Source organism: Stegostoma tigrinum, chromosome 9 (genome assembly GCF_030684315.1).
Source record: "Stegostoma tigrinum isolate sSteTig4 chromosome 9, sSteTig4.hap1, whole genome shotgun sequence".
Lineage (NCBI taxonomy): Eukaryota > Metazoa > Chordata > Chondrichthyes > Orectolobiformes > Stegostomatidae > Stegostoma > Stegostoma tigrinum.
Window position 1 is genome coordinate 36,138,116 of NC_081362.1, and position 13,985 is coordinate 36,152,100.

Here is a 13,985-nt window from a genome sequence, read left to right on the forward strand (position 1 = left end):
CCTGGTAACTGCTCCTTTCCCTTTCCATGGCTATGGTAAATGTCAGGCTGTTGTGGTCACTGTTGCCAAAGTGTTCTCCCACCACGAGATCTGACACCTGTCCTGGCTCATTGCCGAGCATCAAATCCAAAATGGCCTCCCCCTCGTCGGCCTGTCCACATACTCAGTAAGGAAACCCTCCTGAACACACCTGACAAAAACGGCTCCATCCGAACCATCTGAACTAAGGAGGTTCCAATCTATATTGGGAAAGTTGAAGTCACCCATAACAACCACCCTGCAACGTTTGCACTTTTCAGCAATCTGCTGGCCAATGAGTTCTTTGATCTCCCTACTGCTATTTGGGGGTCTGTAGAAAACCCCCAGTGAGGTGACTGCTCCCTTGCTGTTCCTAACTTCCACCCATACTGACTCAGTCGACAAACCTTCCTCGGTAACCTCAGCAGACGAGTCCTCATCAAAGGTTCTTTCAGCTGCCGTTATACTGTCCGTGACCAACAAAGCCACACGTCCCCCCCTCTTTTACCACCTTCCCTGACCTTAATGAATGATCTAAAGCCTGGAACATGCAACATCCATTCCTGACCCTGCTCTATCCATGCCTCCGAAATGGCTACAACATCGAAGTCCCAGGTACCAATCCAAGCTGCAAGCTCACCTTCCTTATTCTGGATACTCCTGGCATTAAAGTAGACACACTTCAATCCAGCTGGCTGTCTGCCAGCACACTCCTGTGACAGTGAGGCCCTGACCATATCCTCCCTACGCTCATCCTCCTGTATACTAGGACTACACCTCAGTTTCCCATCCCCCTTCTGAGCTAGTTTAAATCCACCCGAATAGCACTAGCGAATTTCCCACCCAGTTTTTACTGGTCTTCTAAGTTGGCATGCCTGCAGCTGTTCTTCATGGAACCACAGAGCACAGATGAAAGTCATTTGTCCCATAGATAACTTTGGAAGAACTATTCAATTAGTCCAAGTGCCCTGTTCTTCCTTACCTCACAAAACGTTTTGCTTTTCAAGTATAACTTCAATTGCCACTTCAAAGTTATGAGTCAAACTGCTACCACTGGATTTTCTGGTAATGTCTTCAAGATCATAATAACTGTCTGGAACTTATTATTATACTATCCCCATAACCCAATGTGGGCTAACAGGAGGAAAATGATGCACCTGCCAGAAATCCATGCAGACATCAAGAGAACATGCAAACTTTAGACAGACACCCAAAGCTAGAATGGAACCTGTGTCCCTGACGCTATGTGGCAGCAGTGCTAACTACTGTGCCACCATACCATCTTCTAGTTTACATACAAGATTTTAGTGTCAATGAACTTGCTACCAGTACTTTTCAGGTCAATTTACTACAAATATAAAGTAATATAAATACCAAAAGTTAGCCGCTTTCCAATTATTTAGCAAAGGGTTCTGTACTTTAACAAGTTTGGAATATTTGGCTTTCAACAAATTTTGTGCACAGTACACATGGGACTGACTCTAAGAAGCACTTCTGGGTTGAATGACGTGTTTTTTTTAAAAAGGTGAACCAGCAAGTTCTAAAGAGTTATATTAAATGGTGCATACAGCAAGTATATTAGTTAACTATTAACCTGAAAAAAAATGTTTCTTGTTCATTTGCATTCCATAAGAAGTCATATTATCTTCCAAGTTTGATATCTATAGATGATAGGATTATATTTAATGGACATAAAAATAAAATGATTATTTCAAATCCTATGCGTGATGATGATCAGCTACAGAAATCGGTGCGTTTCTCAGCTTCAATCTAATCAGTTATGCGCCAGCATAAAGTATCTTTCAGGAGTACCCAAGGTTGAAGTAGACAGATTTCCTAGGACACAACTGCTTTTGTATGTGCACAAAACACAACCACATCTTGCGAGATGTTTTGTCATGAAATTCTCAGTAGTTGATGAGTTATCTTGAACCTTGTTTTGTCATTATTTGTAGCTAGACATTTTATAGCAGTCTCTGCTAACTTTGGCTGTTTTTAATCCAAATTTCTTTACATTACCTTGTGGTCCATACTGCCCACTTTGAGGACCATAAGTGCTGCTGGAGTTGCTCTGCTGGTAAGGAACTGTACCAGGTTGCATCTGTCCTCCAGGCGATGGATGTGGAGAAACAGGAGGACCAGAATGCTGAGATCCATACTGAGATATTTGCGAGTTTCTTTGCATACCTGGCATAAAACCTACACAGAGGGAAAGATAGCGAGAGAGATATAAATGACAGAATGGACACAATCATAAACAAGAAAGAGAAAGAGAAAGCTAATGATAACAGCAAATTACAGCATTTGAAACTGAACAATACTCTAGGATATCCTTTTTGAAAATTAATGCATCGCGGTCTGCCATAGCCAAGTTTCACAGAAGAGAATTTTTATCATTCTTTTTTTCTATTAATCACCAGCATTACCAAAGTAGGCAAGTTTAACTAAGTTACAATGCTGAAGCCAAACAAATAATATGCAAATAAATTGATGGTCAACCTGCATTGTCATTGTGCTCAACAAAGAGTTACACCAAAACACTGACAGCGCTAACATCATGAGTTACTTTTACAGCCATGCAGTTATTTATAAGATATCCAACCTACTGTAATACTTCCTCTCTTTATTAACTCAGCTGGATAAAGACATGCGTGTTAGTTTAAATTTTAGTTATTTTGGTGTCCTCTATTGAAAACATACAATTAAATTGTGCTGTACAATGCAATTTTATCATAACTAAACAGCATGCACACCTAGGAAAAATACTTTTTAATAAACATAAAATCAACTGGAACCAGCAAGTTACAAGTGGCAGGGGAATCATGCTTATCACTCAACATCACATTTACAGCAGAAGCTAGGTATCAACATTGCTCATCAACCAGATGAAGATTACCACAATAAAACTATCTTCCAAGTGGACAATTGGTGCACACAGTGGTCATAGAGAATTTGCAGCCCCAGACTATTTCAGCCCACCCTAGAGCACTGGAGAGTTATTAACCTATTCTACTAACTGCCCTAAATAAGTTAGGAAGAAAGTGAAACCAAATGCAGTATCAAAAAGTAGGTATAAATCCTCGTAATAAGAATCACTTCATTTAAACATTAATCATTTCCTTACTTCATACAAAGTAGCAAATTATGACTTTATTCTATTTGCTCTATTAGCCATGTACAATACAGAAATTGACACATTTGTTGGTTTATACGATTTTGAATCATTTCCTTCCATTGGCTTTCCACAATCTATAATTAGTGTGAAGGAAGATCAGGATGGTAAGAAAACTTTGCACGTTATGGCAATTAAAGTAACCTGAAGGTTGCACGTTCGAAGCTGTCTTAACTGAAAAAAATCCCCACCAAAACCTACCTTGAGATAATTACCTCCACTGGAAAGACAATGGCCTACTGGTATTATTGCTAGACTATTAATCCAGATGAACAGGACTGAATCCTGCCATGGTACTTAGTCTGTTGTCAGGGAAATGACTTGAAGTAATGCTGACAGGGAATCAACGTTGGAGGAGCCGGAGTCCCTACACTGATGTTCTAGCAGCCTACTCGGATAAGATCAGGAATGAAACAGTGGATAAGCAATCTGACCACAGCATCATAATTCAAGAGATAATTCTAGCTGTGGAAACAGGAGGAATGTAGTCACTACTGGGAAAATATTTAAGAGAGTTGATACTGTTCTCTGCAGCCAAAAGCATATGTCCACAATGTAGTGGTGATAACGGGAACTGCAGATGCTGGAGAATTTAAGATAACAAAGTGTGGAGCTGGATGAACACAGGAGGCCAAGCAGCATCTCAGGAGCACAAAATCTGACGTTTCGGGCCAAGACCCTTCATCAGAGAGGGGGATGGGAGAAGGAACTGGAATAAATAGGGAGAGAGGGGGAGGCAGACCGAAGATGGAGTGAAAAGAAGATAGGTAGACAGGAGAGTATAGGTGAGGAGGTAGGGAGGGGATAGGTCAGCCCAGGGAAGACGGACAGGTCAAGGAGGCGGGATGAGGTGGTAGGTCAGAAATGGAGGTGTGGCTTGAGGTGGGAGGAAGGGATGGGTAAGAGGAAGAACAGGTTAGGGAAGCGGAGGCAGGCTGGGCTGGGTTTGTGATGCAGTGGGGGAGGGGAAGAACTGGGTTGGTTTTGGGATGCAGTGGTGGAAGGGGAGATTTTGAAGCTGATGGAACCCCGCCCACAGCGGATGCCAACGGAACCCCGCCCACAGCCGACGACCACATCGCTCCACCCACAACCTCCACAGCCAGCAACCCCAGAGAAGACAGCCACACAGCCCTGCCGAATCTTCACCATCCCCGCAGACCTCCCACTGACTGAGGACGAACGGACAGTCCTAAGCAAGTCCTAAGCTCACCTTTGTCCCCCTCCACCCATACATCAACGAATACCAGTCACGTTTGGACATCGAGCAGTGTTTCCGCCACCTTCGCCTCCACACTTACTTTGTTAACTGGGAGCCTAACCCTCCCTCCACTGACCCCTTCATCCGCCTCCAACACAAGTCCTCCTCCTGGACACCACCCCCAGGCCTCCTACCCTCCCTTGACCTCTTCATTTCCAACTATCGTCGAGACATCAACCGCCTCAACCTCTCCACCCCTCTCTCCCACTCCAACCTCACCCCCACAGAACGGGCAGCCCTCCGCTCCAACCCCAACCTCACCAAACCTGCGGGCAAGGGAGGCACAGAGGTAGTACGGCGCACTGACCTCTACATTGCCGAGGCTAAACGCCAACTCTCCGACACCACCTCCTACCGCCCCCTTGATCATGACCCCACCCCCGAGCACCAAACCATCATCTCCAACACCATTCATGACCTCGTCACCTCAGGGGACCTCCCACCCACAACCTCCAACCTCATTGTTCCCCAACCCCGCACGGCCTGTTTCTACCTCCTTCCTAAAATCCACAAACCTGCCTGCCCTGGTCAACCCAATGTCTCAGCCTGTTCCTGCCCCACCGAACTCAACTCCACCTATCTGGCTCCATTTTCTCCCCTTTGGTCCAGGAACTCCCTATCTACGCCCGTGACACCACCCACGCCCTCCACCTCCTCCAGGACTTCCAATTCCCTGGCACCCAACACCTCATTTTCACCACGGACGTCCAGTCCCTGTACACCTGTATTCCTAATGCAGATGGCCTCAAGGCCCTCCACTTCTTCCTGTCCCGCAGGCCCAACCAATCCCCCTCCACCGACACCCTCATCCGCCGAGCCGAACTCGTCCTCACCCTCAACAACTTCTCTTTTGACTCCTCCCACGTCCTACAGACAAATGGGGTGGCCACGGGTAGCCGCATGGGCCAAAGCTATGCCTGCCTCTTTGTAGGTTACGTGGAACAGTCTCTCTTCCGCACCTACACAGGCCCCAAACCCCACCTCTTCCTCCGTTACATTGATGACTGTATCGGTGCCGCCTCTTGCTCCCCAGAGGAGCTCAAGCAGTTCATCCACTTCACCAACACCTTCCACCCCAACCTCAAGTTCACCTGGGCCATCTCTAACACATCCCGCACCTTCGTGGACCTCTCAATCTCCATCCCAGGTAACCGGCTAGAAACTAATGTCCATTTCAAGCACACTGACTCCCAAAACTACCTAGAATACACCTCCTCCCACCTACCCTCCTGCAAAAATTCCATCCCCTATTCCCAATTCCGCCGCCACATCTGCTCCCACGATGAGGCATTCCACTCCCGCACATCCCAGATGTCCAAGTTCTTCAAGGACCGCAACCTTCCCCCCGCAGTGGTTGAGAACGCCCTTGACCGTGTCTCCCGCATCTCCCACAACACATCCCTCACACCCCACCCCCATCACAACCACCCCCAGAGGATCCCCGTCGTTCTCACATACCACCCCACCAACCTCCGGATACAAAGCATCATCCTCCGACACTTCCGCCATCTACAATCCAACCCCATCACCCAAGCTATTTTTTCCATCCCCACCCTTGTCTGCCTTCCGGAGAGACCACTCTCTCCGCGACTCCCTTGTCCGCTCCACACTACCCTCCAACCCCACCACACCCAGCACCTTCCCCTGCAATCGCAGGAAGTGCTGCACCTGCCCCCACACCTCCTCCCTCACCCCTATCCCAGGCCCCACGATGACCTTCCATATCAAGCAGATGTTCACCTTCACATCTGCCAATGTAGTACATTGTATCCACTGTACCCGGTGTGGCTTCCTCTACTTTGGGAAAACCAAGTGGAGGGTCGGGGACCGCTTTACAGAACATCTCCGCTCGGTTCGCAACAAACAACTGCACCTCCCAGTCGCAAACCATTTTAACTCCCCCTCCCATTCCTCAGACGACATGTCCATCATGGGCCTCCTGCAGTCCCACAATGATGCCACCTGAAGGTTGCAAGAATAGCAACTCATATTCCACTTGGGAACCCTGCAGCCCAATGGTATCAATGTGGACTTCACAAGCTTCAAAATCTCCCCTCCCCCCACTGCATCCCAAAACCAGCCCAGCCTGTCTTCGCTTCCCTAACTTGTTCTCCCTCTTACTCATCCCTTCCTCCCACCTCAAGCCGCACCTCCATTTCCGACCTACCACCTCATCCCGCCTCCTTGACCTGTCCGTCTTCCCTGGGCTGACCTATCCCTGCCCTACCTCCTCACCTATACTCTCCTCTCTACCTATCTTCTTTTCTCTCCATCTTCGGTCCGCCTCCTCCTCTCTCCCTATTTATTCCAGTTCCCTCTCCCCATCCCCCTCTCTGATGAAGGGTCTAGGCCCGAAACGTCAGCTTTTGTGCTCCTGAGATGCTGCTTGGCCTGCTGTGTTCATCCAGCTCTACACTTTGCTGTCCGCAATGTAGTGTTGTGTTGTCTGCCTAGTGCCATGGTTGAGGACAGCTCCTCAGGGGAAGAGAGAACCTTAGAATAGGAATGGAAAGGTCCAGACCTTGTGGTAAATTGGGTACCAATGACAAAATGCTGGACTCAGGATGTTGTTTTGTTTGAGCAGCTAGGGACTTAAGTAAAAAGCAAAACTAGAAAGAGGTATTAATCTCTCGGTTATGACCTGAGCCACCAGCAAATTGGCATGGGGTAAATAAAATCAGAAATTTGAACATTTGGCTCAAAGTCTGGGTAAGAGAAATGGATTTTAACTCATGAGATATTTGCACCAGTACTGTGAAAAGAGAGAGATGTTCAATGAAACCATCTTCACCTGAACAATATTGGGATTAAAGTTGCGCCAATCAAATAATGAGGGCTATACAGAGAGTGTTTTGAATTAAATTGTGGCTCTGGGAAGGAAAGTGAATTCAAGAAAAAAATATAGTGGAAGACACTGATGTGGGCAATGATAACCAGAAGGCAACAGGAAAGGACACAGTATGCAAACATAATATGTGCGCTATCTGTAAATAGGGTACTGGTTGGGAAAAATAGTTGAAACAGATTTAAATGTTCTCTATTGGAGCAGCATTTGAAACAAGATAGATTAATTGATGGCACAAATAGGAACAGAGAATGGTGAGATGCTGACCAAAGCTTGGAACTGAACATTCGAGAGTACTTCACATTTCAGAAGGAATAAGCAAAAAGATCACGGCGGTGGGGTAGCTTTGTAAGTAAAGAATAAGATCAATATAATCCTGAGGACCCGATCAAGATATAATTCAGTTTAGCTAAAGATTAGAAAAATAGCAAGTGAATAAAGTTAACAGTGGCCCCCTAATAGCACATTCGTGAACACAGCACAAATCAAAAAATAAATGGGGGCTTGTAAGAAAGATGGAAAAAAGTTTTAGGGATTTTTCCGGTTCGTATAGATTAAACAAATCAAATTGATAACGGTAACCTTGAGACAAATTTATAGAACGTTTCAGGGCAGTTTCTTAGAAAATTACGCTCTAAAAGCTACCAGAAAATGGGCCATTTTAGATTTGGTAATTTGTAATGGGGTAAGGTTAATTAACAATTTCATAGCAAAGGACTCTAAGTAAAACCGATCATAACAAGATAGGATTCCAAATTCAATTTGAGAGCAAGAAACATGGAGCTCAAATAAATGCAATTAGAAGGACATGAAGACAGAGTTAGCTAAAGTGGATTGATGAAGTAAAATGGTAGATACGCGGTGGTAAACATTCTGTAGCTCTCAACAAAAACACGTTCTGAGATAGATTGTGCGATCTGTGCCTAAACCGTAGATGTTGAGTATGCTATTCAATTGAAAGAGAAGGCATACTAATATTATGATAAGACCTAAGGTTGAAAAATATTGTAGAATCCAGCAGAATACGAATTTTGAAAACAATATAAATTTGACACTTCATAGAACAGTTAGGTTTTAAAATGCCTCCTTTAACTTGAGAGATATAATGTTCCTGATGGTGGAATGGCAGCCATACTAAACCTCTGTTCAGAGACAGGACAACCAAATTACATTGGCCTAAGAAACCAACCCAAACTAAACCTATCGAAAATCAGTGACAGTTTTCACACTTTGACAATGAGGAGATAGCTGCTTTTGTGGAATAAAAATAGACACTGCCAGTGGATACAGTAATTTGGTAAGAATCCATTTATTTTTTGTCCTAAGAAAGGGAACAGAATGGCATTTTCGGAGATTTAAGGATCAAGGATTTGCTTAGGTGAGGTGTAGTGGTGAAGTTGGATCTGGAAGATTCAGGCGGGGTGGATTTAAAAGGGCATAACTTTACAACATGGAATGGACAGGAGAAGTGACCCTGCTGAAAAGCCGAGAGTAACATTATGCTTGTTCTTGCAATGCCATATATCTGCAAGAATTGTAATGCATAGCATTAATGAATAAAATACCGTGACTTTGACTTAGGTTGGTCTCAGAACACAGAACATAACAGCACAGTACAGGCCCTTCGGCCCTCGATGTTGTGCCGATCTGTCATACCGATCTGAAGCCCGTCTAACCTACACTATTCCACGTACGTCCATATGCTCATTCAATGACGACTTAAATGTACCAAAGTTGGCGAATCTACAATCATTGCAGGCAAAGCGTTCCATTCCCTTACTACTCTGAGTAAAGAATCTACCTCTGACATCTGTCCGATATCTTTCATCCCTCAATTTAAAGCTATATGGCTTGCACTTCAAACAGACAATTCACAACATTTTACAAAACACTCAACCTGGCACTGAGGGTGATGAACTTCATCATTTAAGTATCACAATTGTGAAAATGATTTTTTTTTGCTTCTTGCCTGGGGGCAAGGAGGGAGAAATGTATGGAGATCTAGGCAGAAGGCTGGTCTAACGTGTATGTTGGAAATGCTTGTAGAGCAGCCTGTGGATAAGTCCAACGAGCATTAGATGGTACAGCTCATGGAATATTTTTTCAATGTAATAACAGGGTGAGAGCCAGAGGAATATCTATCAACACCCTGTATTACAGTAATTAGTCTTTATATGTAATAAACAGTGCTATAAAGTGTTGGCCCGAAGACAATTGCTTTCTCCTAGACAAGTCTGTCTTAACCTAATACATAAAATTTTGGTACAAAAACACACAACGAAAGATGGGAGGGGACTGGAAAATGCCACCTATATTGCGACAGTACCCCAACAGTCTGGTGTGCAACTGCATTATGTTTACTGTCAACTTTTTGTGAATTACAAAATGAAGTTTTGAATTATTTCCTAAATGTTTCAACTACTTATCTACTTCCAAAACCTGCATTCATTTTCCCAATTTAGCTGACTGACCCCTCAAACCTCTGGAAATGGCTGAGTTTAATGCTCTTGTTTCAGACTTAAATATGTTGTGCTCCAACTTGTGAAATTCTGTCATTTTATGATTCTTCTGTAAGATCATTCATATTAATGTTACTAAGTAACCCCACCTCATTACAAAACAGTGTAACATAGCCTTAATTCCTGTTTACCATGACATCTTTTTCTAGGAAATTATCTTAAACTGTCTTATGAACTCAACCTCTAGACCATCTTTGCCATTTTGATTTCTCTATTCTAGATGGGTAATTAAAACGCTTACAATTATTCCATTTTCTTTTTTTATTTCTTGATAAATACTGTGGTCAGTTGAATAACTTATCAATCCCTCAACCTATTTTCACCAACGATTCTTCCCTTATTAAATGTCATCACCACTTATGCTAACTGTGCCTCCTGATATTCTGAGCCAAGAACCTTCCAGCTTTATTAGGACTTTCCCACCCCTCTCCCATTCCCCATTCTGCCTGAGTTTTAAAATTATCAAGTATCTCAGAATATCTAGGTCTGAACATTGGTCACTTTGAAACCATGACTCTATAATGGTGTTCAGGATGAAATCCATTTATATCTATTTGTGCCATTTGTTTAACTGTCTACTTCATTACTTATGCATTCTGAAAGAGCCTACAACTTCAATTATTTTACCATTATTCTTTCCTTGTAACTTATCAAATGGTGTGCAATTGATCAAAATTGCTACACAGCCCCTTTTTTCCAAATCTTGCCTCTAAAGTTCTAGATTGCTCCCTTTTCACACTCACCCTTTCAGAATGAAACCATACCTACAGCCCTGGTTATTCAATTATCCACGTCTTGGATCTCAGCTCACTTTAAGCGGAAGCCATCCCAACAGGAAAAATATACTTATTTTTCCAGTGGTTATGTTGGTGCCCAATGACTTGAGCTGCTTTCCTTATACACTGAGCCATACATTTAACTTTTAATGTCTTAATCCTGAAGTTATTTCCTATGATGTAGTTGATAATCAGGGATTATTACTTTTGAGGTTCTATTCAACACCTCAGAACATAGCTGCTCAACCTCCCTCCACAGAACCTCATTTCAGACTCTACATGGGCCACAATAACTGGATGCTCTTCCTCCTCTAATTCAAAGTTCTTAATATAAAAGTCTGCATGTAATTGATAACATTAGACCTAGATAACATTAAACAATATTAAGAAAGTCCCAATTTACTAATTCTTCAATATTCTGATAAACATTACATTAGCTAAGTTTTGCTAAAAGCTTTTACTCTTATTAACTGTTGTATATTGCTTCTGGTAAAATCACTATGTTCAACTTCAGCAGTAGAGTCTACAGGAACATTTGTGACAATCCAAAGACTCCTCATCTTCAACCAATTTCAATGTGAAAGGATATATTACATGATGAAATGCTGAATTATTGGTAATTGCATAATGTTTTAATGTAAACAAAGCCTATATACTGAATCTATCAGTCTGGCAAAATTATACTGATAGAAAGTTTTGTAGGAAATATAAACCATTACCAATGATGGAAAATTTAGTCAATGGATTGAATTTTCCACCACCACATTAACCAGCTCACAAATTTTCTTTTCATCAAAATGAGCAAGATGAAAATTGTAAGGTAGTAAGTACAGAATTACAAGATTAGGTCGATGTGTACAATAGAATTTTCTTCCAGTTAAAACTCACTTTAGACATCATTAATCCAAAGTGAATGCATAAACCCCATAATGTTACCATAAAAACACTTATCTGTCTAATAAATAACCACTGGTACCATTTTTGTAGAATGTTAAGAACTTCTTTATCTACAGAACATCACTGCATTTGTATTTATACTTTGTGCTTCTTTGCCACTATTGATGGGAGAAACCAAACTTTTGTTTTTGTGTCAAATACTGCTTCACTTCATGTGACATTGGTTACCAACGCAATTATATAGAACACAAGTGTAATGTTTACATGAAACGTAATTTGGTTAATCTGGCTGGTGAGCTAGAAGGCTGTCCAAGAAGAAAGTATTCACCAGTTGTTGCTGTTTTAGGTCAATGTTTGAAATTATTTAAAGCAAGAACTAATTTCCGCTCTAACCCTAACTTGCTTTTATAATTTAATCATCTTAGATGCCTGTTGATGCACCAGGTTTTCAATAATCTTTTGTACTCTTATAGGTTTTGGTGCTTCTCTTTGATTCATTTCCCCGTGGAGAAGGAGGCCTTCTAGTCTTCAACCTACTTTTTGATCCCTGTTTGTAAGGTTGAAAGCTATTTTTGTGGGGCTTCTCCTTTTTCCTTAGTTCCTTCTCAGTTAGAGCCGAATCCTTAGCCTCTTCCCTTTGTCTCAAGTCATACGTTTGTCGTGGCGACTGTATGGTATTCTTAAGAGTGTTGATGAGAAACCGTTTGTTGACTCCTGGAAGAGGACACTTCATCCAGCCCATGGGTCCCATGTTGTTACAGTATGTACCGTAATAAGTAACAAGTTAATATTAGGCTCTCAATGAGAGAACGAGATCGGGGTTATTCAAAGTGCAGAATACGGACCTATGTATTTCCAAACTTATATCTTGGGGCCATACTGAAACTGCTATTGTTGGAGTTAAGGCTCGCCAATATAGATGGTCCTTCCGCAACCGACTTGAAATAACAAGGCACCACTTCGGCATCTGTCAAGAGGTGACCTTGCAAATGTCCAATTGCGCTTTTATACAGGAGTACCATAAGACTGTGAAATAATTTCATCAATGAAGAACTGCACTAAAAATAATAATGGTAATTCTCAATTTCATTGAACTACGGGTTAAATCAATGTCAATATCATGTTGTGGGAGGTGCCGGTGTTCGCCTGGGGTTGACAAGACAAATGACACCAGGTTATAATCCAACAGGTTTATTTGAAATCACAAGCTTTCCTAGTGCTGCCCCTTTGTCAGGTGAAGTGAGACACTTCATCTTACACCAAGGGGCACTGCTCCGAAAGCTTGTGATTTCAAATAAGCCTGTTGGACAAGAACCTAGCACCACGTGACTTTTCACAACGACAATATCATTTTGTTAATTTCAGTTACTGTGACCAGTTTTAGTAATTAAGCGACAACAGCTCCATTAGAAAGATAGATATGGCTAAATAAAATTCCTATTCATAATGATAACCTTATTAGATAATCATCTCCCTACTGATATGAGATAGGATATCCTATACCTGACCCCACTTTGAACAAACCCCAATTCTGAAGAGACCCAGGATAGTTTTTGTTTTTTTCTTTATTTATTCATGGGATGAGGGCATTGCTAACCAGGCAGCATTTATTGCCCATTCCTAATTGCCCATACGGCAGTTTAGAGTCAACCACATTGCTGTAGGTCTAGCTCACATGTAGGCCAGGCCAGGTACAGGACGGCAGTTTCCTTCCCTAAAGGGCATTACTGAACCAGACGGGTTTTTCCCAACAATCCACAATGGTTTCATGGTCATCATTAGATTCTTAATTCCAGATATTTTATTGAATTCAAATTCCACCATCTGCCGTGGCAGGATTCGAACCTGAGCCCCCAGAACGTCATCTGGGTCTCTGGATTAACAGTCCAGCAATAATACCACTCGGCCATTGCCTCCCCAATGTGGTGATAGCTGAGGAGCAGGGTGACAGATCTCTGCATATTCAAGTTATAACAACATAGAAACTTATTGGGAAAAAAAATCTTTATCATATATTTCAGGCTTTTCAAATGCCTTTCACTGTTGGCCTATCTTCCTGAACTCCCCATTGCTGATTTAGTTGAGAATTCCTTGGGAGAAAATTGGCAAATACTCATTTTTTTTCATGATCAGAGCAAAAGCCAAACTGAACAACTGTTTTCTTGTATAGTGACGGTCACTGCATTTCAAACGCATATAGTTAGATATAAAGTGCTGAGGAATTTCTTGAGGACGTGAAGTTTGCTTCAATGATAGACAATCCTTTGTAGTCTCTGGCATCAGAACAGCTATCGGGAAAAAGCTCTCTATTTATACTGTGCTACTGAAATTGACATCCCAAGCATGAATGTTACAGAGCTTTATTTCTTTATTTAATTTTAGTGTACCGGAAGGTGATGGCAGCAACCTACTTTTATGGATGCAACTTTGAAATTAGTGTACTAAATGCTGCAAAAAAATATGATACTGCCAGCAGCGTTTTGAGATAGCCTCCCTT

The 13,985-nt window shown here is 42.4% G+C and overlaps 1 protein-coding gene across 5 annotated transcripts in view; it reads right to left on the reverse strand.

Annotated features, from left to right (window-relative positions):
* arid1b (AT-rich interactive domain 1B) overlaps positions 1-13,985 on the reverse strand; it is a 549,279-nt gene that overhangs the window by 171,414 nt on the left and 363,880 nt on the right. For all 5 annotated transcript variants that reach the window (XM_059648487.1, XM_059648486.1, XM_059648484.1 and 2 more), the window contains exon 7: positions 2,038-2,217. In XM_059648487.1, the coding sequence (XP_059504470.1) occupies positions 2,038-2,217 (180 nt within the window). The remainder of the gene's footprint in view (positions 1-2,037; positions 2,218-13,985) is intronic.